This window comes from Mauremys reevesii, linkage group 2 (assembly GCF_016161935.1).
Source record: "Mauremys reevesii isolate NIE-2019 linkage group 2, ASM1616193v1, whole genome shotgun sequence".
In the NCBI taxonomy this organism is placed as follows: domain Eukaryota; kingdom Metazoa; phylum Chordata; order Testudines; family Geoemydidae; genus Mauremys; species Mauremys reevesii.
Window position 1 is genome coordinate 114,397,756 of NC_052624.1, and position 26,047 is coordinate 114,423,802.

A 26,047-nucleotide genomic window follows, 5' to 3' on the forward strand; every position below is an offset into this window, starting at 1 on the left:
ATAATAGGCGCAGGGGCAGGATGAATCGGCGTAGACTGTTGGGCAACCGGGGAATCAGCCCCAAGCGCCCTCGAAGCACCCTCCCCGGGACCTAAACAAAAATTTTGAGGGTACGCCCGAGGGCGGCCCACCAGTTTATTTACCGGATCCTTCCCCGTTATTTTCCAACCGTCTTTCCCACTTCCTGCCGGCGTGGTCCCACATAACAACAGACAACTGGGTGCTCCGCACGGTGCAGTTTGGTTACCGACTCCAATTTGTTTCGCCCCCTCCCACCCACCCTCCCTGTCCCTCTTCAGGGACCCCTCTCACAAGCAGTTCCTCTTACAAGAGGTCGAGACTCTGTTGAGTTTGGGTGCCATAGAGGAGGTGCCGGAAGGCATGCGAGGCAGGGGATTTTACTCCCGTTATTTCCTGATCCCCAAGGCGAAGGGAGGTCTGCGGCCAATCCTCGACCTCCGAGAGCTAAACAGATTTCTGGTCAAGCTCAAGTTCCGCATGGTAACCCTGGGGACCATTATCCCCTCCCTGGATCCGGGAGACTGGTTTGCCGCCCTCGACATGAGGGACGCATACTTTCATATCGCGATTTACCCCCCTCATCGACGCTATCTGCGCTTCGTCGTCAACAGTATACACTACCAGTTTACGGTGCTCCCCTTCGGCCTCTCAACGGCACCGAGTGTCTTCACCAAGTGCATGGCAGTGGTGGCTGCGGCCCTTCGCCATCGTCGCATACATGTTTACCCGTATCTCGACGACTGGCTGATCCGCGGACCTTCCCGCCAACTGGTAACAAGTCAAATGGCCGAGATCCTAGGCCTGTTCCAAAGGCTAGGCCTCATGATCAATGCTGAAAGGTCTACCTTAGCTCCAACACAAAGGGTGGAGTTCATTGGTGCGGTCCTGGATTCCAATTTAGCCAGGGCCTGCCTCCCTCTACCTCGGCACCAGACTTTGGCTTCCCTTGTCTGAGACCTACAGTCCTTTCTGACTACGATGGTGCGGTCCTGCCTCCGCCTCCTCGGCCACATGGCGGCATGCACATTCGTGACCATGTACGCGAGGCTGCGTCTTTGCCCCTTTCAAACTTGGCTGGTGTCAGTGTACCGCCCGCACCGCGACTCCATAGATGTGGTCACAGTCCTGAGATCAACCTTCGAACCGCTCAACTGGTGGCTGAACCCGGAGGTAGTGTGTGCCGGAGTTCCATTCCGCCCATCCCACCCATCTGTCACACTGACCACGGATGCTTCGGCATTGGGGTGGGGTGCACACCTCGACAACCTGCACACCCAGGGTCTATGGTCGCCTCGAGAGCTCTCCCTTCATATCAATGTCAGGGAGCTGCGGGCGATTCGCTTGGCGTGTCAAACCTTCCACGCCCATCTCCAAGGGCGCTGTGTGGCCGTTTTCACGGACAACACGACGGCAATGTTTTACGTGAACAGGCAGGGGGGGCTCGTTCCTCCCTGCTTTGCACGGAGGCGATGCACCTTTGGGACTTCTGTATAACCCACTCTATTCACCTGGTAGCATCATTTCTTCCAGGAGTGCAGAACACGTTGGCCGACCATCTCAGCAGGTCATTCCTCTCCCACGAGTGGTCAATTCGCCCAGATGTTATCCACACAGTTTTCCAGAGGTGGGGTGTTCCCCAAATAGACCTGTTTGCCTCCAAAGAGAACAGGAAATGTCACCAGTTCTGTTCTTACCAGGGTCGCTCCCAGGGCTCCCTATCAGACGCATTCCTCCGCTCCTGGATGGGTCACCTGCTGTATGCCTTCCCTCCGTTCCCCCTCGTACACCGAGTGCTACTCAAGCTCCGGAGGGACAGGGCCCGCCTCATACTCGTCGCTCCGGCCTGGCCGAGACAGCACTGGTACACCCTGCAGTTCGACCTCTCAGTGCGGGATCCCATTCCCCTCCCCTTATGGCCGGACCTGATAACACAGGACTTCGGCAGGCTTCGCCACCCAGACCTGCAGTCCCTCCATCTTACAGCTTGGTTCCTACGTGGCTGACCCGAGCGGAGCGTAACTGCTCTGCGGCGGTGCAGCAAGTCCTGATGGAAAGCAGAAAGCCTTCCACTTGATCGACCTACCTTGCGAAGTGGAAGCGTTTCGCACTCTGGTGCGATCAGAAGGGTCTCAATCCTTTCGCAGTCCCTATTCCTACGATCCTGGACTACCTCTGGTCTCTCAAGGAGCAAGGTCTCGCGGTCTCCTCCTTGAAGGTGCACCTGGCGGCAATTTCTGCCTTTCGACCTGGCGTAGGAGAACGGTCCATCTTTTCCAATCAGATGGTTTCCCGCTTCCTTAAGGGACTAGATCGCTTGTACCCACCGATACGGCGTCCTACACCCTCCTGGGATTTGAACTTAGTTCTAGCCAAGCTTATAGGAGCCCCCTTTGAGCCCTTGGCCACATGTTCCCTTCTCTATTTGTCATGGAAAACGGCCTTTCTCGTCGCTATAACATCAGCAAGACGAGTTTCCGAGCTTCACGCCCTAACGGCTGGTCCACCGTATACCATCTTCCATGCGGACAAGGTACAGCTTCAGCCACACCCGGCCTTCCTCCCTAAGGTGGTGTCGGCCTTCCATGTGAACCAGGACATTTTCCTCACGATTTTTTTTCCCGAAGCCGCACGCCTCACGTCGTGAACAACAGTTTCACAGCCTTGACATCCGCAGGGCCCTCGCGTTCTACATAGAGCGAACGAAACCCTTCTGGCGTTCGCCCCAGCTATTCATAGTGGTTGCCGATCGCATGAAGGGCAAGCCAGTCTCCTCTCAGAGGATCGCCTCCTGGGTGACGGCATGTATCCGGACATGCTACGAGCTTGCTCACGTGCCAGCTAGCCGTCTCACCGCTCACTCTACGAGAGCGCAAGCTTCTTCTGACGCCTTCCTGGCCCATGTCCCCATCCAGGACATCTGTCGGGCGGCTACCTGGTCTTCGGTCCATACCTTTGCTGCCCACTACGCGTTGGTGCAACAATCTAGAGACTATGCGGCCTTCGGCTCAGCAGTCTTACACTCTGCCACGTCTCACTCCGACCCCACCGCCTAGGTAAGGCTTGGGAATCACCTAAGTGGAATGCATAGGAGCAATCACTCGAAGAAGAAAAGACGGTTACTCACCGTAGTAACTGTTGTTCTTCAAGATGTGTTGCTCCTATCCATTCCAGACCCGCCCTCCTTCCCCACTGTCGGAGTAGCCGGCAAGAAGGAACTGAAGAGCGGACGGGTCGGCTGGGGTATATATTCGGCGCTATAGCGGCGCCACTCCAGGAGGCGCCCAGCCGACCCGCCGAGTGTTGCTAGGGTAAAAATCTTCCGATGAGCCGTGCACACACCTAACTGGAATGAATAGGAGCAACACATCTCGAAGAACAACAGTTACAACGGTGAGTAACCGTCTTTTCTGCGGGGCCGGGTGGCGCTGGGGAGGGAGATGTGTTTCAGGGGGGCTGGGTGGCGCTGGGGGGGAGCATTTGGCAGGGCTGGCGGGTTTCGGCCCTCAGCTGCTTTCTTTGGAGTAATATGGCCCTCGCCGCTTTATGAGTTGTTCAGGCCTGTAGTACGCTAACCTCTACTACTTGAGCACCTCACAAAAAATATTAGAAGTACATGCTCCAGACTGCTGTGAACAGAAGTTACAACTCCATTAATGTATGTTCAGATTGCCTTAGTCACAAAATCAGTTTATGTGCTATTGTTAGCATAACTCAACATAACTTTATTTAGATGTGGCAGCAGATGTTATACACAAGATCACCTGATGGTTTTGGAATACCCCTGAGAGAGGAACACATGCAATAAAACTTACACCATAGCAAGGCTCTTGTGGCATGTTTAACTTGGCATGTATCTGTAGCTGCTTTGTGTGTTCTACCTTGAACTTTAATATAGGATTACTTCATTGTTTCACAATAATGTGATCTACATGGAACTACACCTGAAACACTCAAACTCCTTCTACTGCAAAATATAGTTGCCTAATTACTCAGTTTTTCATGCCAGTAGTATACCGCAGTGGTTGTAAAAGTGGATTGGTCTTAGTGTTATCTGTGTTGCATAGCCAGTTCATTGCAACAGAGATTTCAGTCCTCTGGAAGTTTTGGTCTGATTGATCAGTAGTAAGGCTACATTTTAATCACGGGTATTTTTAGTAAAAGTCATGGACAGGTCACGGGCATGACCTGTCCATGACTTTTACTATATACTCCTGACTGAAACTTGGGGGGGCGGCCTGGGGGACACCATGAGTGCTGGGGGTGGTTGCCCAGGGGGTGCTGCGGGTGCTCAGAGGGGGGGGGGCGGCCTGAGGGGGCACCATGGGGGGGCGGGAGATGTGGCCTGGGAGGTGCTATCTGTGCTGGGGGGAGTGGGAGGGGTGGCAGGTCTGGGGCAGGCTCCCTACCTGGCTCCTGGGAAGTGGTGACCTCCAGCTCCTAGCTCTATGTTCTGTCTCCACTCCACCCCAAGCCCCAGTTCTGTAGCCCCCATTGGCTGGGAACCGCAGTGCCCCACACCCCAGCCCTGAGACCCCCCACACCCAAACTCCTGCTGCTGGGAGGTGGGGGGGTGAGACTGCCCCAGCAGTGGCCAGTGTGCTTGGCTTGGGGGCTACCTGAGCTGCTCAGATGGCCCTGGGCCAGGTGTACCAGCTGCTGCAGAAGTCACGGAGGTCACAAAGTCACAGAATCCATGACCTCTGTGACAAACATGGAGCCTTAGCCAGTAGCCATGCATTTTGTCTTACTGTTTAAATCTTACAGATTTCTTTTCTCTAGATCACTTTTTTTCAATTGATATTTTTAATGACTTTTTCAGTGAAACTGTCAGTATCATGGATTTAATCTTAAGATGATTCTTTCCATAGCTCCACATTCCTGAAGATTGTTCATGCAAAAGTTCCACAGAAACAACTGCTATATAATTATTAAATACTAAAATAGCATGTAGCAGGCAGCTAACCCTGTGATTAACTGTGGATGGGTGTTTACCCCGTGTGACTTTCCTGTGAACTGGTTGTCTGTCTAAGTGAGAATCCATTTTATTTACTCTTACAATTTTGAATTATGTCACACAATGTATGTCATATTTCCTTGATAAAATAATTGGTATATATTGGTGAAATGTCATTTTAATAGCTCTAGACATTCAGTACAGACTATTCAAGTGTGGCAGGGGCTTCCATGCAGATGGATCTTAAACAAAGCAATCAACATCCCTACACATCAGGAGTCGGCAGCCTTTCAGAAGTGATGTGCCAAGTCTTCATTTATTCACTCTAATTTTAAGGTTTCATATGCCAGGAATATATTTAATGTTTTTAGAAGGTCTCTCTCTGTCATTATTATATAACTAAACTATTGTTGTATGTAAAGCAAATAAGGTTTTTAAAATGTTTAAGAAGCTTCATTTAAAATTAAATTAAAATACAGATCTTAACAGTTTAATGTGATCCTTGCCCTTGCTTTTCCTTGCTGAGTTTTCCAATGTCTGGCACATATTTGGATACTTTAAGCTGCACACAGGCTTCTGAGTGATCAGTTGTTAACTGGCTCTGAGAGGGACAGAGAACAGATTTCATGTGTGAAAATACCTGTATACACAGGTATGTGGATCCAAATGCTGAAAGCATCGCAAATGCAATTTTATTCAAACAGTTAAATTTCACTGACAGGGACATCCAGCAGTTCAGAATAGAGACCCCATGATCTCTCTTGGTAGCTTCAAGTGCACTCCACAGATCTACGGACTTCGATGCCCACAATTCTGAGCTTTTTAACTGAATGAGTTGCATTTCAAAATCTTCAACTCCCATTCACTGAAATACAGACAAATCCAAGTTGCTTTTGTTGAACTTTTCAGGTTTGTTTAGAAAAGAAAGCATTGGGCCAAATCACTGGAAATCTTGAAATCTGTCAGAAAATTCTGATTTCAGTTCTTGCATGTACATTCCAATCTCATCGACACTGACAGTGCAACGTGTCAATAGCTCTTTTATGTGTTGGAAGTAGCGGAAAGTCGAAGTTTGAATACCCCAAGAAAAAACTGCTAGTTTTACAACAAATACCTTCCAGACTTCATAAAGATCCAGAACCATTTGCCCTGCACTCTGAAGACACAGGTTGAGTTCGTTTAGGTGAGTGGTGATGTTGGTTAGAAACATGAGCTTACATAGCCGTTTGTCATCATTCAGTTTGGGGTAGTTTTGTCCTTTCCCTGATTAAAGATGTCTTGATTGCATCAAAACAGTTTACAAAGGCACCGAAACCTTGCCACGACTTAGCCACCGAATGTTCCTGTGAAGTTGAATGTCATTATATGCACTGTCCATCTCTTCTAGCAGTGCTTGAAACTGTCTGTGAGTCAAAGCAGATCAAGCAACAAGGAAATTCACAATTTGTACCACTGTATTCACCACATTATTAAGCTCTGAATTTGACTGTCAGGCGGCCAATTTGATCTTCAAGTAACTTTACAGTTCCCTTCTGTTGTCACACAAAATATTTTTCTGATGTCAACTCCTTGTTCTTCAAAATGGCTTACAAAACTTTCCACTATATCTTCCCCCTTTGTTGTGCCATGCAGGGGTTTTAGGCAACAAAGTTCCTCTTGGATTTCATTGGAAGCACAATATCTTGCAACAGCTGCCAAACGTGGAACATCGTTTATATCCACGCTGTCATCAACTGCAACGCTAAACAGTGCTGTGTCTTTTAATGCAGTTGTCTGCTTTTTGTTAATGTTTTCTGCCATTTCGCTTACATGTCTCTCAACTGTTTTGGGAGAGACAGGCAGTTCTTTTATTTTAGATATGATCACATTTTTATTTGGCAAATCATTGAACGAAACCTCAGAACTGCTGAGAAACTTTTTTTATATTTCCCCACCTGTAAACAGCTTTCCGTTTTTTGCAATGCACTGTGCAATCTTGTAACTTCCTTCTGTAGCTTGATTTTTTACTTGCACTTAAGCATTTAAAAACACTGCTTTGCTTCTCATATCCCGTTACTGCCTTTTTGATCGATTCCGTCTTGCCTGCTTCATCAAGAAAGGTTTTCTCATGCTTTGTTTGAAAATGTCGTTGAACACTTGATGTGTGACAAACTTTCACAACAGAAAGCACAAACAGCACGGTCCTTCTTTTGATAAATCCATGTGTGTCCAAGAAGGCTGAAATGAATGGATATCTAACTTTGCTTTATTAGGAGCTGACATTTTGTCAACTCACAGTGGGGAAAAAAGAAATCGCGACAGACGGCATGCACAACGTCAAACTCAGTGCGCTGTTCCATGTGGTATGATAGTGATGTAAGCAGCAAAACAGGACTTAAAAATATTCCAGTGGTGCTGGAACAATTTTTAAGGTGGGGATGCTGAGCTATGTCCCCTCTTGCCCCTGTATGTACCTCTCACTGCCCCAGGCTGGGGCCAGTGGGCCACAGCTGGGGGTGGCTGCAGAGTGCCGGGCTCAGGCCAGGGGCAGAGCCCTGGGCTGGCAGCTGGGACCCCAGGCCAGCAGCGGAGCCACCCGAACTGGTGGCTGGGACCTGGGGACAGCAGCGGGCTGAGTGGGGCCAGTGGACAGAACCCCGGCTGGCAGGGGGCTGGTGGATGGTACCCCAGGCCGTCAGCGGAGCCTCCAGGGCTGGCAGCTGGTCCCCCGGCTGACAGGGGACCGGCGAATGGAACCCCAGGCTGGCAGCAGAGCCCCTAGGCTGGTGGACAGGACCTGGGCAGTGTGAGTGCCACTGAAAATCAGCTTGTGTGCCATAGGTTGCTGACCCCTGCTATACATGTTGTGTGAAAGGGCAAGTGAGGGAACTAAGAGAGGGAGAAAATGAAAAGGTAGCTGAGGGAATGGAGAGGGAAAAGCAACACTTTTTAAAAACTGTTAATCTCTCCCCAAAATGCCAAACTGCCTTTTCTGTCATAGTTTGTGGACATCCAGCCATTTTTAACTCTGTTGTCAATTGAAATAGCAGCCGAGACCATAGGAATGGAAGAAGGTTTCCAAGGAATCTTCTAAAAGATATACATGTGCATATTAGGGCTTTTGATTAGTCTATTTGTTTTCTCTTCTACCTCTACTAACAACTTGTTTCCTAGAGGAAGGCTATAATGCATGAATATCCTGAAACTTGTTTTAATTTTTTTCTAAGAAATTAACAGTAGCACATTTTAGGACCCTGCATCAGGATCCTGGGCTCATATGATCTGTACTGTTACAGGTCCACCATCTCCCCTCCACCCAAAAAGCTGCTGCAGCTGAGGCAGTCCTTTTTTATGATGTTTAGCTTTGTTGGACAAAACCATGAATGATAAACTGCATGCAGAGAGACAGGGGAAGAGATAAATTGTGTAAATTAGAAAAGAGAATTGTTGTATTAAGGTATTTTGTGGGGAAAAGTGAGAGAAGAAAGAAACAGGAAAAAGTGGGGTTGGGGAGAAATATAAAGAATATGGTGTGGGAAAAGCAGTTATATAAGGGGTCTGTGGTGGGGCAAAAGAAAAATGAGACTGTTATTGAAAATAATTCAGGAAAAGATGCATCAAAATCTATTGTAGAAAAGGAGAAAGAAGAGTGAAGCCAGGAAGGGACTGAAGGTTTAAAAAAGGCAAGAGAAATGTAATAGGTTACATTCCTTTTAATTTAAATAATTGATTGAAAATATACTATTAAATAAAGTCTACAATAAACTGCACATATCTGATTTTCATAACACGTAGGAGACATGGCACTAAAAGAAAAGAGGAATGTCTATTTTTTTAGTTATTTTCTCTCTTAGCTACTTTGGCTGAGTCGTAGAGTTAGGTATTTTTGTTGTAGCCACCTGTATTACTATAATATTTGCTGTCATTTTATTTTAAAGGTGTTTTGAAAAAGTCTGATGGTTGGGTTGGCTTAGGTTGCTGTGAACTAGCTATTGTTGTGGAATGTCGACAAGCATGTAAACAGGTGAGGTTTTCTAATTTTCTTCCATGATCAGTATTAAACATAACAGAACACTGCAGTTTGTGAACAGTAATATGGCAAGTTAAATTCATTTATTACATCTACACCTTTATACTGAATTTAATTTTGGGGGAAATATTCTGCAATTACTTTTAGAACTATGAAATAGGTCAAGAAATCATTTTCTGTGTACACCTATGATGCATACCATCATGTTCTTGGTTAACTTTTTTTTTTTAAAGCCTAAATTGAACCTCACCAAATGTTTTGTGGTATTTTTTGGGGAGGGGGAGGACCTAAACCAGTTTTAGTTCTCTTCTTGGAAATTAACAGGCCAAAATTTAGATTTATAGCTCTTCGATCTAAAAGTGTTTAGGATAACAACAGGGTGACCGTTGGAGGAAAAAGGGAATGCAGGAAGAAAATATTAGTAAAATATTTTTATTTTCTATTTTATAAAATATAAAAATATTTTATGAACCCTAAATATTAGTAAAATAAGTAAAATAAATTAGGAAAGAAAACATTTATATGATCTTGTATCTTTCTAAGTATCTATCTTTTCCTTTTAATTATGTTGGAAGAGTTGTACTGGATTTGTGGCTGAGGACTTTCAGAGCTGGAATGGGGACTATTAGCAGACCCTGGGGAGAGCATTTCCAGAGAGGTAGTTACCTTGCAGGAGTATGGGTAGTGAGGCATGACTAGGGATCACGGTTGTGGAGGCAGAGAATGGAGTCTGGTAGTGAACATGCAGGAAGTTTATCAGCTAAGGCAATGGTAAATTGTAGCTTATATCTTTTGTTCTGATGCTCTTCAGGAACCCTGAAGCCACTGGAGCTAAATTGGCTTAAAATGGTGCAAATGTGGTTGCAGAGCAAAACTTAGATGGGTAAAGCCATAACTAGTGTGGATGCATGGTATAATTTGTTCTTAAAGCGATTCAGTATAACTGAGTGAAGCACAGATGATTATAGTGTAAACAAGTTCTTTATGATACTGAGAGAGCCTTCTCAGCTTATGATGCTTAATTAGTATGATGTTTATATTACATGATTCTGGAAGCTTCATGGTCACTTTCCCCACATCCTCCCTAAATAATGTGTTATCTCTATGGGGAGCTGAAACCAGCTTAAACAGCAAAAGTCTGTGTGACTGCTGGAAACTCTGTATGACAAAGGAATGCAGTGTTTTACTTGAGGTCACCAAGCCTCTCAAATCTTTGTGCTTCTGCTCAAGTTCATCCACAATAGCCTTGGATGAAATGACAGTCACATTTGAGACTTCTGGTCAAAAGTCAAATGTGCAGTCAGTTTGAGACAATTCTTCTATCTTGTGAACTTTGAGCAAGACCATAACTATACAAGTATTTGACACATTGGAGAACAAACCAGCTTATGTAATGCTTCAGAGCAGTAAATATGGTATGTGTCTATTCTAGGGACTGAAAAGAGTAAGAATGAGTTGTAAGAATTTATTAACATACTACGGAATATAAAACCGGGGACTATATAACTCTTGTTCAGATGTAGTTCAAAGCAAGCACAGATTTGGGCTTTAGAATAAATGATCTTCTTCTTTGAGTGATTGCTCCTATGCATTCCAGTTAGGTGTGCACACCGTGCGTGCACGGCTTCTCCAGAACATTTTTACCCTAGCAACTCCGGCGGGCTGGCTGGCGCCCCCTGGAGTGGCGCTGCTATGGCGCGTGTTATATACCCCAGCCAGCCCGTCCACTCCTCAGTTCCTTCTTCCCGCCCATGACGGCAGTTGGAACAGTGGAGTGCTCTCTGTCCTCCACATCCCTAGCGCTCTATAGCTTTCTTTGTATATAGTTCTTAATCACTTAGTGTTAGTTAGTTGTATAGTCTAGTTAGTATAGTTAAGATAAGGAAATAAGGGGGGTTTCCCTCCTTTTTTCCCCCACCGGTGCGGGCTCATGCCCAAAGCACCGGGCTTTAAGCCCTGCGCATCTTGCCAGCGGCACATGCCGGTAGGAGATCCACACAACGCCTGCCTGCGCTGCCTTGGGGAGACTCACCGCACAGATAAGTGCCCTATCTGTGCGGCCTTTAAGCCCTGGACAAGGAAGGAGCGGGACACCAGACTTAAGCAGCTCCTTATGGAGGCTTCGCTTCAGCCCCCGGCACCGACCACGCCGGCACCGAAGCCTGCATCGGCGCGCAGCGCACCAGCGGCTCCGAGCCGCTCCGGCACCGAGGCGTCTCGACCCTCTCCAGCGGCACCGGCTAAGAGGCACCACTCCCTCTCGCCATCCGGGAAGCGGAAGCCGACCAAGGCAGCACCAAAGACCCAGGACCAGGGTCACTTAGCCCAGCCACCTCTGCCTCCAGTCCTGGCTGTGGCAGTGCACAAGCCGTGCACTGTGCCGTTGACTCCGGCACCGCAAGGGCCGTTGAGTCCGGCACCGCCTCGCTCCCCGGCACCGTCCGCGGTAGAGCTCGTGCTGCCGTCCATGCCCGAGACGTATTCGACGGTGAGGGAGCTCATAGAGCTCACAGAGGCACCGAGCCTCCGGCCCCCGGCACCGCCGGTGCGGGCTGTCGTGTCGGCAGGGAAGCCGATGATGATGCAGCCACCGGTCGAGCGGAAGGGACGGCGCTCCAGGTCCCGGTCTCGCTCCCGGTCCCGAGGACGGTCGCCATCGAGCCGCTCGAGGTCCTGGCATCGCTCACCAGTGCGGTACCGATCACCCGCTCGGCGCCGGTCGCAGTCCCGGTACCGCTCGTCATCGCGGTACCGGTCACACTCCCGGAGGCATTCCCGGTCCCGATCTCCATCTCGTCGGCACTGAGGGAGGTCCGACTCCCGGCACCGCGACTCTCGGCACCGTGATTCCCGGCACCGTGACTCTAGGAGCCGCTCTAGGCACTGCCGGTCGATGTCCCAGTTGAGGTCCCGGCACTGGTCGAGCTCCCGGCACCGTGCCGACCGATGGTCTCGCTCCCGGTCTCGGCACCGAGAGGACCGGCACCGAACCTTGGCACCGTCAATGGGTACCCTACCACCTTCGACGACTCAATCGTTCGGCGCATCCGCACCTCCCTGGCCTTCTAATCAGGCATCGGTGGCTTCGGAGGTGGGCAGCGAGGGTCACCTTCCCGCTGTGGAGAAGACTCATGTCCAGGGTGCGAGACAATGGGGCTTCTGGGTACCGTGGGCCCAGTATGAATCCCAGGGGGTGCCGCTCCCTCCAAGGGCTCCTGCCTCGGAACGTCGGGCTCCGGTAGCTACAATAAGTAGACCGCCCCCTTCACCTCCAGCCGCAGACCAGTTGCCACCTGGTTCCCAAGAGCATCCTCGGCCGGAGTCAACAGCCGATCCCTTGGAGGAACCGCCTGCAGAGGCCGTGGTACAGGGCCCATCCTCGTCTTCATCACTGGACGAGGCGGTGGCTGGGGCGGCTACATCTGACCCCCCGCCAATTGACTTGCGGGCGCATCAGGACCTTCTGCATCGGGTGGCACAGGCGATCAACCTCCCTGTGGCGGAGGTCGCAGAGGACGAGGACCCGGTGACGAATGTAATCGGAGCGGAGGCTCCGGTGCGGGTAGCATTACCCTTTATCCGCACCATACTGAAGAATGCCACCACCATCTGGCAGTCACCGGCGTCCGTCCCTCCCACCGCCAGGGGTGTCGAAAGAAAGTACTCCGTCCCTCCTACGGGGTATGAGTATCTGTACACCCACCCAGCCCCTGACTAGTTGGTTGTCCAGTCGGCCGTTCCTTTCCCTGTCGTTGACCAACCCGCCCCAGCCCCAAAGTCAAGGGAGGCTAAGCGAATGGACCTCTTGGGCCGCAAGGTTTACTCAGCCGGCGGCCTCCAGCTTAGGATCGCCAATCAGATGGCCCTCCTCGCCAGATACACTTTTGATATCTTGGTGTCTCTGGCGAAGTTCACGGAGCTTATCCCACCTGACTCTCGCCAGGAGTTCACAGCTCTGTTGGAGGAGGCCAAGAAGACTTCCAGGTCTTCTATACAGTCCGCTCTTGACTCCGCGGACTCGGGTGTAAGAACCCTGGCCTCGGGGGTCACCATGAGGCGCATCTCATGGTTGCAGTCATCCACGCTGCTGCCTGAGGTGCAGTACACCTTGCAGGACCTGCCTTTTGACGCTCAGGGCCTGTTCTCGGAAAAGACCGATTCGAGGATCCAGACCCTAAAGGACAGTCGTATTGCCATCCGTACTCTGGGGATGCATACGCCGGCAACCCAGCGCAGGTCCTTTAGGCAGCAGCCATACCGGCCCTTTAACCAATCTAGGGCAAGACCATACGCAGGCCGTAGACCTGGCCCGGCCCGCCGTAGACCATCTGGCAATCGGCGCACCTCGACCCATCCGCCTTCCAAGGCCCCTCAGGGCCCCAAACAGGCGTTTTGATGGGACGCCCGAGGACAGCTCATCAGCCTCTGGACCGGATCCTACCCCTCTATTCTACAACCGCCTTTCCCATTTCTTTTCGGCGTGGTCCCAAATAACAACAGACAACTGGGTCCTTCAAACGATCCAGTCTGGGTACCGCCTACAATTTGTTTCGTCCCCTCCTTCCCATCCTCCGTCCCCGTCCCTCTTCAGGGACCCCTCTCACGAGCAATTCCTCCTGCAGGAGGTCAAGACTCTGTTGAGCTTGGGGGCCATAGAGGAGGTGCCATGCGACATGCGGGGCAGGGGCTTCTACTCCCGCTACTTCCTCATCCCCAAGGTGAGAGGAGGTCTTCGTCCAATTCTGGACCTGCGGGAGCTCAACAAGTACCTGCTCAAGCCCAAGTTTCGTATGGTCACCCTGGGGGCCATCATCCCCTCCCTGGATCCGGGAGACTGGTTTGCCGCCCTCGACATGAAGGACGCATACTTCCATGTCGCAATTTACCCCCCCATCGACGCTTCTTGCGCTTCACTGTCAACAACGCGCACTACCAGTTCGCAGTGCTGCCTTTCGGCCTCTCCACCGCGCCAAGGGTTTTCACGAAGTGCATGGCGGTGGTTGCCGCAGCCCTCCGCCGGCATCAGATACATGTTTATCCGTATCTCGACGATTGGCTGGTTCGCGGAGCATCCCAGCGGCTGGTAACAAATCAAATAAGAGAGGTCGTGTCTCTCTTTCGGGACCTCGGTCTTCTCATCAACACCGAGAAGTCCGCTTTAACTCCGTCGCAGCGGGTAGAATTCATCGGAGCAGTGCTCGACTCCAATTTGGCCAGGGCCTGCCTCCCGCTGTCTCGACACCAAACTATGGTCTCCATCATCCGAGACCTCCTCACCTTTCCCACGACAATGGTTCGGGCCTGCCTCCGCCTCCTGGGACACATGGCATCCTGTACGTATGTCACAGCATACGCGAGGCTCCACCTCCGCCCGTTCCAGTCCTGGCTAGCGTCGGTGTACCGCCCGCATCGCGACCACATCGACATGGTGGTCAGGATTGCGAAGCCCACCCTCAAGTCACTCACCTGGTGGCTGGACCCAGAGGTGGTGTGTGCAGGAGTCCCGTTCCACCCTGCTCGTCCATCCGTCACTCTGACCACGGATGCCTGAGCCCTGGGGTGGGGAGCCCATCTCGGCGACCTTCACACCCAAGGCCTCTGGTTGCCCCAAGAGCTCGCTCTGCACATCAACATCCGGGAGCTGCGAGCGATCCGTTTGGCGTGCCACACCTTCCGCACCCGCCTGCAAGGCCGCTGCGTCGCAGTGTTCACGGACAACACGACGGCGATGTTCTACGTGAACAAGCAGGGCGGGGCCCGCTCCTCTCTCCTTTGCAAGGAAGCGATGCTCCTGTGGGACTTCTGTGTGGCCCACTCGATTCACCTCGAAGCGTCATTTCTTCCAGGAGTGCAGAACACGCTGGCGGACCACCTCAGCAGGTCTTTCCTCGCCCACGAGTGATCCCTTCGAGCGGACGTGGCACACAGAATTTTCCAACTGTGGGGCTTTCCCCAGGTAGACCTGTTTGCCTCCAAGGAGAACAGGAAGTGCCACCAGTTCTGTTCCTTCCAGGGTCGCTCTCCGGGCTCCCTGTCGGACGCCTTCCTGTACTCCTGGACGGATCACCTCCTTTACGCCTTCCCTCCGTTCCCGCTCATCCACCGGGTTCTGCTCAAGCTACGGAGGGATCGGGCCCGTATAATACTCGTCGCTCCGGCCTGGCTGAGACAGCACTGGTACACCCTGCTGCTCGAGCTCTCTGTTCGGGAACCCATTCCCCTACCGTCCTGGCCGGACATCATCACGCAGGACTTCGGCAGGCTTCGCCACCCAGACCTACAGTCCCTCCATCTCACAGCTTGGTACCTGAGTGGTTGACCCCTGCGGAGAGAGGCTGTTCCGAGGCAGTACAACGAGTCCTGCTTGAAAGCAGAAAGCCTTCCACCCGCTCTACTTACTGTGCGAAGTGGAAGCGCTTTGCCCTTTGGTGTGACCAACGCGGCCTTAATCCCTTTGAAGTTCCCCTTCCCACAATCCTGGACTACCTCTGGTACCTAAAGGAGCAAGGTCTCGTGGTCTCCTCCTTAAAGGTACACCTGGCAGCCATATCCGCGTTTCGCCCATCCATACACGGTCGATCCATCTTCGCTAACCAGATGGTATCCCGCTTCCTGAAGGGCCTGGACCGGTTGTACCCACCCATGAGGCGTCCTACCCCAGCCTGGGATTTAAATCTGGTCCTGGCCAGGCTTATGGGAGCTCCCTTCGAGCCTTTAGCCACATGCTCCCTTCTCTACCTGTCTTGGAAGACGGCCTTTCTCGTTGCCATTACATCTGCGAGACGTGTGTCCGAGCTTCGCGCCCTAACTGTTGGTCCACCGTACACCGTTTTCCATAAAGACAAGGTGCAGCTCCGACCTCACTCGGCCTTTCTCCCGAAAGTCGTCTCGGCCTTCCATGTCAATCAGGAGATCTTCCTCCCGGTCTTCTTTCCAAAGCCACATGCTTCTCTTCGGGAGCAACAGCTTCACACCCTCGACGTTCGCAGGGCCCTCGCTTTTTATATCGAGCGTACGAAGCCTTTCCGGCGTTCGACCCAGCTCTTCGTAGCGGTGGCTGACCGAATGAAAGGCGAGCCGGTCTCCTCGCAGCGGATTTCCGCCTGGGTCACAGCATGTATCAGGTCATGCTACGAGCTGGCTCATGTGCCACCATGCTGCCTCACCGCTCACTCCACGAGAGCGCAAGCCTCGTCTACCGCTTTCCTGGCCCACGTCCCTATCCAGGACATTTGTAGAGCGGCTACCTGGTCTTCTGTACACACCTTCGCTTCCCACTACGCGTTGGTGCAGCAATCTCGAGACGATGCAGCCTTCGGCTCAGCAATATTACACTCTGCCGCGTCTCACTCCGACCCCACCGCCTAGGTAAGGCTTGGGAATCACCTAACTGGAATGCATAGAAGCAATCACTCGAAGAAGAAAAGACGGTTACTCACCGTAGTAACTGTTGTTCTTCGAGATGTGTTGCTCCTATCCATTCCAGACCCGCCCTCCTTCCCCACTGTCGGAGTAGCCGGCAAGAAGGAACTGAGGAGCGGACGGGCCGGCTGGGGTATATAACACACGCCATAGCGGCGCCACTCCAGGGGGCGCCAGCCGGCCCGCCGGAGTTGCTAGGGTAAAAATGTTCCGGAGAAGCCGTGCACGCGCGGCGCGCACACCTAACTGGAATGGATAGGAGCAACACATCTCGAAGAACAACAGTTACTACGGTGAGTAACCGTCTTTTTTGAGGTCCATTGTCATATAGAAAGGGCAGTCAATGAATATAGGTGGTCCAATGCTCCTGATTGACTGTCCTTTCTATTTCAGGTCTGGTCTCACTCCTACCCTGACACTTTTTTTCCTTGGATAACCCCCCTTTATGGTTGCTGGGGTTTTGGTAACTCAGTAAGAGACTCTACTTTGAGTTAGTAACAAACTATATTACTCTGAATGATGCTTAGAGAGATCTATAAATCCTCTTTTGGGTGCGTCTCAGAACTAACTCCCTGACTAGGTGCAGTCTTGGACGAACCAATTACACTTTTAAAAAAGAATTGCAGTAAACTGGTGCCGTTAACAAAATTTCAACTGAGGTAATTTATTTCTGCCTCCTTTAAGTAAATTAACTGTACAGAAAGTTTACATTGATTGATTTAACCATTTTCTACCCAAAATATCCAATTTTCTTTTTCAGGTAGTGTCCCTATGGGTGTTTCACTTCAGGTGCGCATGCACCTCTGAAATACTTCATAGGCGATTTCTAGCTAGGAGTGCTCATTAGGCTCACGCATGCATCCTATGCCTCCTTGTGGCAGACACCAAGGCTATATAGGGTGTATAGGCAAACTGCCTCCATGCCTTCTCTACTGCCTTGGCCCGGGGAAACTACATGATCCAACCTAGAGCATACTCTGCCTTCCTCTTCACTTTTTCTCTGTTAAAGTTAGTTAGTTTAGAAGAGTTGTTAGTGTTTGTACAGTTAATTAGTTTTAGGTGAGAGGATTTTTTTTTTTAACCATTACCCCCACTCCCCTCCGGGAGACTTGTCTTCTCTTGGTGGGATATGCCTGATTTGCCAGACTTCAAATATTCCCTCTCCTGCTGGGAGGCTGTACTGGTGAGCGACAGACACTGGAAGTGTGTCTGTTGCCTGGGGAGTCCCATATCTCCCAGAGTGCTCCTTTTGTTTAGCCCTTAAGCTAGGAAGAACAGGGACATAAAGCTCAGGCTGTTGGCGATGGTGTGACAGATTTTTGTTACCCATCTGCCTGATCTGTCAGGTGATCAGGCTGAGGCCACAGGACCGTTAGAGGAGGAGATGATGGAGCACACTAAGTAACTGGGTTTTAAAGCTGTATTGATAAAATAATAAAATAACAGCGGAGAGTGCTGGGGGTTCCCCATGTCACTCAAAGGAAGGAAGAAAGCATTAGTGCCCCAAGCCCTAACCCACTTTCATACTCACACCCGCACTACCCGAGGCTGGCCAAGCCTGGGCGTAATGCAAGAATTGGGGGAAAGGTGGATGGGAGTTCTTGTCCTGTGCACGGGTCATCCAGGGTCCGCTGTTGATCCCTGATTTGCCTCAGCTCCTGGGATGGTTTTTAAGTCCTGGGGTCTCTTAGGGGTGTCTCCTTCAGGGACCTTTGTTCCCCATGCTCTGTGTGCCAGTTCTAACTGGCCTTCCGTGGCTTCTTCAGCTTTTCCAAAACACACCAGCTTCAGGGCTGTGAGACGGTTATTTTTCCCTGGTTGACCTTGTTGTCTCACTCCTTTTCGCGGCCCCTGCAATTTTGTTCAGGAACTCTCCTTTCTCACGGCTGGTTGGGGTGGGGTGGACTCCCCGCCCATTCTTTCTTGGCAGGTAGCAGAGTGTGTGCAATGTCCTTGGGCTGGGGTTAGCTCCTTATCTTCGGGTTTAGCTGGAATATCAAGTTAACCCATTTTTTTTCTCCTTTCCTCCCCCTCCGGCCTTTCGCGCCTGTAAAGAAACCTTTTGTTCTGCATTCATAACTTTAACCCTTTCCCAAATGCCTTGCAATGCTTGCAACAGCATTAGCAACATACAATGCTAATCTGCCTCCCCATGGGACCCCCTGAGGGAGGGGGCCATTGGGTTGTGACAATGGAACATTCCCTGCAACCTCTCAACCAGCTCAGGAGACCCCTCCTCGCTCCTTTGTACATTTGTCCCCAGACAGATACAGTGTCCTGTCAAGCATGTCCCAAGGTTCTCCTAAGAAAGGGAAGAGTTTAGAACACTCTGGGAATAATCCCAAAAAGAGGAGCATAGACTCCATATCTAAGGAACCAGCTCCAAAAAAGACCAGTCCCCATTGAAGTCCTCAGAGGGTACTGTGGAGGCCAAGGACTCTTTCTCCAGTACTGGCAGGCCTGCAAAGCCCCGAAGCTCCAAGTAGAGGAAACACTGCTCAGAGAGGGCTCCTGTACCCTCCACCAGTAAGAAGAAACACACGGTACTATCAAGCTCAGCTCTGCCATTGGCACTGAAGCACTCAGCTCAGACATAGTTGCAGTTGTCGGCCTTAACCCAGTCATCGGTACTGATGCAAGGAACTCAGTGGGGGGTCCACTCACACCCCTTCTCTACCTACGCTACATTGATGACATCTTCATAATCTGGACCCATGGGAAGGAGACTCTGGAAAAATTCCACCACGATTTCAACAGCTTCCACCCCTCCATCAACCTCAGCCTGGACCAATCTACACGGGAGGTCCACTTCCTAGACACCACGGTGCTAATAAGTGATGGTCACATTAACACCACCCTATACCGAAAACCTACCGACCGCTATGCCTACCTTCATGCCTCCAGCTTCCATCCCGGACACACCACAAGATCCATTGTCTACAGCCAAGCACTGAGGTACAACCGTATCTGCTCTAACCCCGCAGACAGAGACCGACACCTAGAAAATCTCCACCAAGCATTCTCAAAACTACAGTACCCGCACGAGGAAATAAGGAAACAGATCAACAGAGCCAGACGTGTACCCAGAAGCCTCCTACTGCAAGACAAACCCAAGAAAGAAACCAACAGGACTCCACTGGCCATCACATACAGTCCCCAGCTAAAGCCCCTCCAACGCATCCTCAGGGATCTACAACCCATTCTGGACAATGATCCCACACTTTCACAGGCCTTGGGTGGCAGGCCAGTCCTCGCCCACAGACAACCTGCCAACCTGAAGCATATTCTCACCAGTAACTGCACACCGCACCATAGTAACTCTAGCTCAGGAACCAATCCATGCAACAAACCTCGATGCCAACTCTGCCCACATATCTACACCAGCAACACCATCACAGGACCTAACCAGATCAGCCACACCATCACCGGTTCATTCACTTGCACATCCACCAATGTAATATATGCCATCATATGCCAGCAATGCCCTTCTGCTATGTACATCGGCTAAACTGGACAGTCTCTAAGGAAAAGGATAAATGGACACAAATCAGATATTAGGAATAGCAATATACAAAAACCTGTAGGAGAACACTTCAACCTCCCTGGCCACACAATAGCAGATCTTAAGGTGGCCATCCTCCAGCAAAAAAACTTTAGGACCAGACTTCTAAGAGAAACTGCTGAGCTTCAGTTCATTTGCAAATTTGACACCATCAGTTTAGGATTAAACAAAGACTGTGAATGGCTTGCCAACTACAGAACCAGTTTCTCCTCCCTTGGTTTTCACACCTCAACTGCTAGAACAGGGCCTCATCCTCCCTGATTGATCTAACCTCGTTATTTCTAGCTTGCTTCTGGCTTGCTTATATTTACCTGCCCCTGGAAATTTCCTCTCTTGCATCCGACGAAGTGGGCATTCACCCACGAAAGCTCATGCTGCAAAACGTCTGTTAGTCTATAAGGTGCCACAGGATTCTTTGCTGCTTTTACAGAACCAGACTAACACGGCTACCTCTCTGATCAGTGGGGGGTGACTGTACAAGCAATACCCTTGATATCAAACAAGTATCTGCATCTGACAGAGCTTGTGGTATGCTCATTGTTACTGGTACTGTCGGCTCCAACCATGGTGACCTTGACTACAATGTCGGTACCGGTGTCCTTTCTGGTACCACAGGAGTTACAATACTTGAGTGATCTATCGGTGCTGAATGAGCCAGCATCCCTGTTGCTGTCAGGTACCAGCTCAGGTACCAGCTCAGGCCACTCTGTGGCACAGGACTCTCCTCCATTCTCATTGGCTACCCCCCACCCCCACTGGAGGACAGGAAGGAAGAGGAGGACTCCCAGTTGGTCTCTTTGATTTCTGTTAGGGGTTCTCCTATGTACCACTTTGAGAATCTGCTCTCATGCAAGGAGGACTTTGCGGCACATCAATCACGGTGGAACCAACCCTATCTGCCACCCTCCCAATGGCCATATTGGGCCCTATGGGCTGCCTCTCGACAACAATTCAGTAAATCACCAGTACCATCTCTTAGGGAAATTGGGGATCCAAATACTTCCTCTACCCTTCCAAAGCAGGAGGAGACCTTTCAGGGGTGAATTCCTCGTCTGCCCTAGCCTTCTATTCCTCAAAGTGCCATTGACATTGTCATCACTGAATGAGGTGCTCATGCCTCTCTCTCCTTCCATTGCCAATTACTTCAGACATTTCCAGGACCTCATTAGAATGATATTGGACACTCTGCACATCCCTCTGGCGGAGGTCAAAGACCAGCTGCACAGGCTGCTTGATATTTTGCAGTCAGCAGCACCTTTCAGAGTGGCGCTACCTATTAATGAGGCTCTCCTGGATCTGGCTAAGACTGTATGGCAGATGTCAACCACTATTCCAGCAATTTTTCGAAAGGACAGACATGAAGTATTATGTACCATTTTAAGGACTTTGACTTTTGTTTTCCCATTCCCCACCTAACTCCCTCAGGATGGATGCTGTGAATAAATGGAGTAGTCAGCATTTTTGGAGGGCTACTCCCTATAATAAGGATCAGAAATGATTGGACCTCTTTGGGCAAAAGTCTTAGTCCTCTGCAACCTTGCATTTGAAGCTTGTGAACTGTCAAGTGATCATTGCCAAATATAACTTTACTAATTACAACATGCTCACAGCCTTTATTGAACATGTGCCGCATGACTGCAAGGAACAATTCCAGTCTGTTGTTGCAGAGGGTCAGCTGTTAGCCAGAACTGCTCTCCAAGTGTCCTTAGATGCCGTGGATACTGCTGCCATGTCTATCTCTATGGCGATGGTTATGCACAGGGTGTCCTGGCTCCAGCTTTAGGGGGTTTCAAGAGAGGTACAAAACATGGTAGAGGACTTTCCCTTTGATGGTAACAAAACTGTTCTCAGAGACCATGAATGACTCTCTGCATATGCTTAAGGACTCCAGGGCTACCCTACATTCCTTGGGAATTTATACACCTATGAGCAAGAAGTGTTTTAGTAGCTCACAGAATGCCCAGAGATCATGCCCTGCTCAGTTCTAGGGGTACCAAAGACTTGCAGAACCCCCCAGAAAGAGAGACGAGTTTCAGAGGAAGAGGGCCACCCATCTGCAACCACTTAGGCATCATCTAAACAGCACTTTTGATGGGTTGATTGAAGGTTGGAATCTTCCCATTCCTCTGATTTTACAGTTGCATCCTATAGCTCACTTCCCTCCTTTTGGGGACCTCTTTGTCCATTTCCACCAGCCTTGGGAGTGGATTACCACAGACCAATTGGCCTGGGAGGTCAGAATATCAGGATACACCTTACAGTCATTCTCTTGCTTCCACCCGCTTTCCCCATCCTTCTTCAAGGAACTTTCTCATAGGCTTCTACTAAGGCAAGAAGTGGACTCTCTCCTCTGGATAGGAGCAATAGAGCTGGCCCTTACAAGGGCAGGGATTTCTACTCAAAATACTTGCTAGTACTGAAAAAGGATGGGGATTGGAGGCTGATCTTAGATCTAAGACAGCTGAACAAGTTAGACATGCAGTTTACCAAATGAAGGAAGGAAAAACCCCAGGAAAAGATGGACTGACAACTGAAATAAGAGCTGGAGGCCAAGACCTCTGGGAAACCCTTGCTCAGAGGCTTGGCCATTAGTTGGAAATGCAGAAGATGCCATTTAGCTGGAAGGAGTCCAACACCATTTTGCTGTACAAGAAGGGCGATCATGAAGATCTAAAGAACTATAATCTAATAGGCCTGCTCTCACATGTCTACAAGCTGTTCACCAAAATAACAACAAACCGACTCTGAGTCTGGGTTAGGAGCAGGCAGGTTTTTGAAGGAATTTCAGCACAATGGACCATATTTTCACTATACACTAGCTATTGGAATGCTCAAGGGAATACAAATTCTCTTTATGCATTGCCTTCTTTGACTATGAAAAAGCATTCTGCAATGTCAAGATCAATGCAGTGTTGAAAGCTCTTGCAGAGAAGGGCGTCAACACAAACTACATCAAACTACTAAAGGAAGCAAATTCTGACTGCACTACACATATAACTCTGTTTGACACTCCCCTTCGCATCCCAGTTAAAAAAGAAGACATGGTTTCACCAAAACTCTTCACAGCCTGCCTCAAAATGGTAATGAGGCGGATGAATGGGAAGGGTGGAATCAACATAAATGGAGAGCAGTTAAGCCGCCTTAGATTCGTGGACGATACTGTGTTAATTGCCGAAAATACTATCAAACTACAGAAAATGCTGCAAGAATTCAACACAAAAAGCAGCCAAGTCACACTGAAAATGAACCCCTCCAAGATGAAATTTTGATTTGATGCCTTGCCAAAAACTCAAATAACAGTCTGGGGAGAACAAATAGAAGAAGTTGAGCAATACGTCTATTTGGGCCAAGAAATTAACATGTGCCATGATCTTTCCCAAAGAAAGAAAGCAGGTTGGCACGCATTCAGTTCTATCAAGGATGTCCTCCAAGTTAAAATCAACAAGGCAACATGCGCCAACCTCTTCAACTCAACAGTACTGCCGGCAACGTTGTACAGCAGTGAAACATGGGCACTGATGAAGATAGAGGGGCAACAACTATCTGTCACAGGGACGGCAATGAAAAGAAGAATTCTGAGGATTTCAATTTGCAACCGAGTCCCCAGTGAAGTGATCAAACAGCAGGGTGGAGTGCAGGACGTCATTGTTGGCAGCAGGTACAGTAAAATGCGATGGGCTGGGCATATAGCGAGACTCACTGACAATCGATGGATTGCAGCTGTCACTGCGTGGTATCCATGGGAATTGAAACAACCACTCGGTTGATCTCCAAAGAGATAGGAAGATTTCATCATGAAAAGACATGGCAGCACATGGAGAAGGAAGGCCAAGATAGGAGAAGAATGGAAGATGTGTTGTGATCTGCGCAATCTGTATGAGGGCTGAATAACCGATTGACCAAGATGATAGACATTTCAACTGGTAGGAACATCAGGGTAGGGGCATTCTCCATTGGCTCTACTAGGCTCTTTGGGCTTGGCTTCCTTTTGACTGGATCGGGGTGGAAAGAAATGTTGGACTCTCCCAAAGGCCACTAACTTGTGTTGCAACCTAAGTGGCTCACAATAAATTGTGTAGATGTGTGATGTCTTTCCCCCCCCATTTCTTACATGAAGAATTAAGTAACTTAAATGTCACAGTTAGCTATCATTGTTGTGCAGCTTAGTTAATATCTTAATAAAATGAGTTCACAGGTCTAAGAGCTATAGTTCCAGGCTCACTTCAGACTCAGGTAGACATCTGTGTTTGATTACTTGCTTTTTATTTTTTTAATGAATGCTATGATTCTGGAGAGCAATGTAGTAGCTTCAGAGAGGTGTAGGTACAGCGTATTGGCACAAATTGGCTATTTCTGAGTCCTGCTATGGACAGTTAGAATCCTAAAGATGCTGGCATCCCACTGACCTATTGAACTTTTCTTTGGATCCCTTCCAAGATATTGATGCGCCTTTGATCTGAAGTTACCACATCTAAATGTGCCAATGACAACCCTAGAAGCAATAAGTGGAATTAGTCACAGAATGTTTTTCAGCTTTTTAATAGAAAAAAGGCACTAAAATGTATATAAACATCTACAAAGTCCAGGGCACATAGCCATTGGTCATCTTCTGTGAAAGGCATGATTTTTCCCAGACACTTTTTTTTATTATTATTATTTTTTTAAATAAAACACAGAACCACCATTTTATGTGAAATTCTATTTTTGGTCAGTCACATTTTTTTTTATGTTTCCTTCACTTCTGAAAATAGACGGAAACATCTCTCTAAGTAGAAAGCAGTGACGAGCTCAAGAGGGATCGTGGCTTATGCTTCATTTTCAAAGACTTTGGGATTTTTAGAGGCTCTGGCTGCTGTTTTGCTTCTTTGATCACTGCTTTTTTTCTCTGTTTAGTGAACGATATTGCTTACTATCTGCAGCATCATAGTGTCTTTTATCTATATTCTTTTCCATAACCATAATCACTTTTTCATTTATTTGTTTGAGAGATGCATTTTCCAGAATATGCATTGAATTTGTAGTGCTCATATTTTATCTAACTACCAAGTATTCTGAGAAAATATTTGGCTTTGACTCCAGTACTGCTCGCTTTTAAATTCAGATTTTAAGAGCTGAGATTTTGTTGCCAGCATTCAAAAGGAAATTCTGTGAGGAGTCATAAGACCAACCTCAGCGTTGATACAAGAGAGCACAGCTTCTGTTGACTCCTACAGGATTTTCTGTTGCCTAAGTAAAAGGTCAGGCCAGTAGTAGTACAAAGACTGTAATCACAAGGGCTAATAGCAAAATACGTGTATTCTTGAATCGTGCAACATAGACTCTCATTTCACAGTCCTTTCCATACTGTATTTCAAAGAGCATTATCACAAGTGCAGAAGTCCTTCCTTTGCTTTAAATTACTGGGGAAAGCAACTGAAGCAAAGATTGTTGAGATTTCAAGATTGATACTTGAAATGTTCATCGTTACTGATACAGCAAGAATAGGTATGTGAGATGCTTTGCAGAACAAGTGAAATACAAGGTCACTATCTTCAAGAGAGTAGTTTATCAGTGATATCAATAGTCTTTTGTAGAAAAAGGGGTGTAGTGGTGTGATTGGTGGGGAAAGAGGAAAGTGGTGTTAAGAATTTTGTTTTTAGTGCACACATGTTGGTCTGTATGGGCGTTTCCCTTTGCTAAAAATTGTGGTTCATCTTTTTTAGAAGAAATGGGGAAAAAAACACTTTTGTGATTAAATGCAAATTCTGATGCTTTTCATGGTTCGAAAAACAGATACCAATTTGGCGGATAAATGCATGGTTTAATTTGAATGAAATGTTAAAGTTGGCCATCACGTTGTCCCAGAACCATAAATCCTTTAATAATTATTTTTTTCTAGAAGAAACTATGCGAGTGAGTGAAGTTCCCAGTTTATCTAAATATACTTTTACTATATTTTGTTCTTTGCTGTATGATTTCATTATTGATTAGTTTGTGCTATACATTAATGAAGAAATCTAATTATCTTTCAGGCTTCTTCAAAAAATGACATTTTGAAAGTTTGCAGAAAAGAATATGAGGTATACATATTTTAAATTAC

At 48.8% G+C, this 26,047-nt stretch overlaps 1 protein-coding gene across 8 annotated transcripts in view; it reads left to right on the forward strand.

Annotated features, from left to right (window-relative positions):
- Window positions 1-26,047, forward strand: part of RECK (reversion inducing cysteine rich protein with kazal motifs) — a 150,974-nt gene that overhangs the window by 55,923 nt on the left and 69,004 nt on the right. For 7 of the 8 annotated variants that reach the window (XM_039527833.1, XM_039527837.1, XM_039527829.1 and 4 more), the window contains 2 exons: window positions 8,893-8,978; window positions 25,980-26,027. In XM_039527833.1, coding sequence (XP_039383767.1) covers window positions 8,893-8,978; window positions 25,980-26,027 — 134 coding nt within the window. Of the gene's footprint in view, window positions 1-8,891; window positions 8,979-25,979; window positions 26,028-26,047 lie in introns of those variants that run through there. The other variant, XM_039527836.1, reaches the window with a different exon arrangement.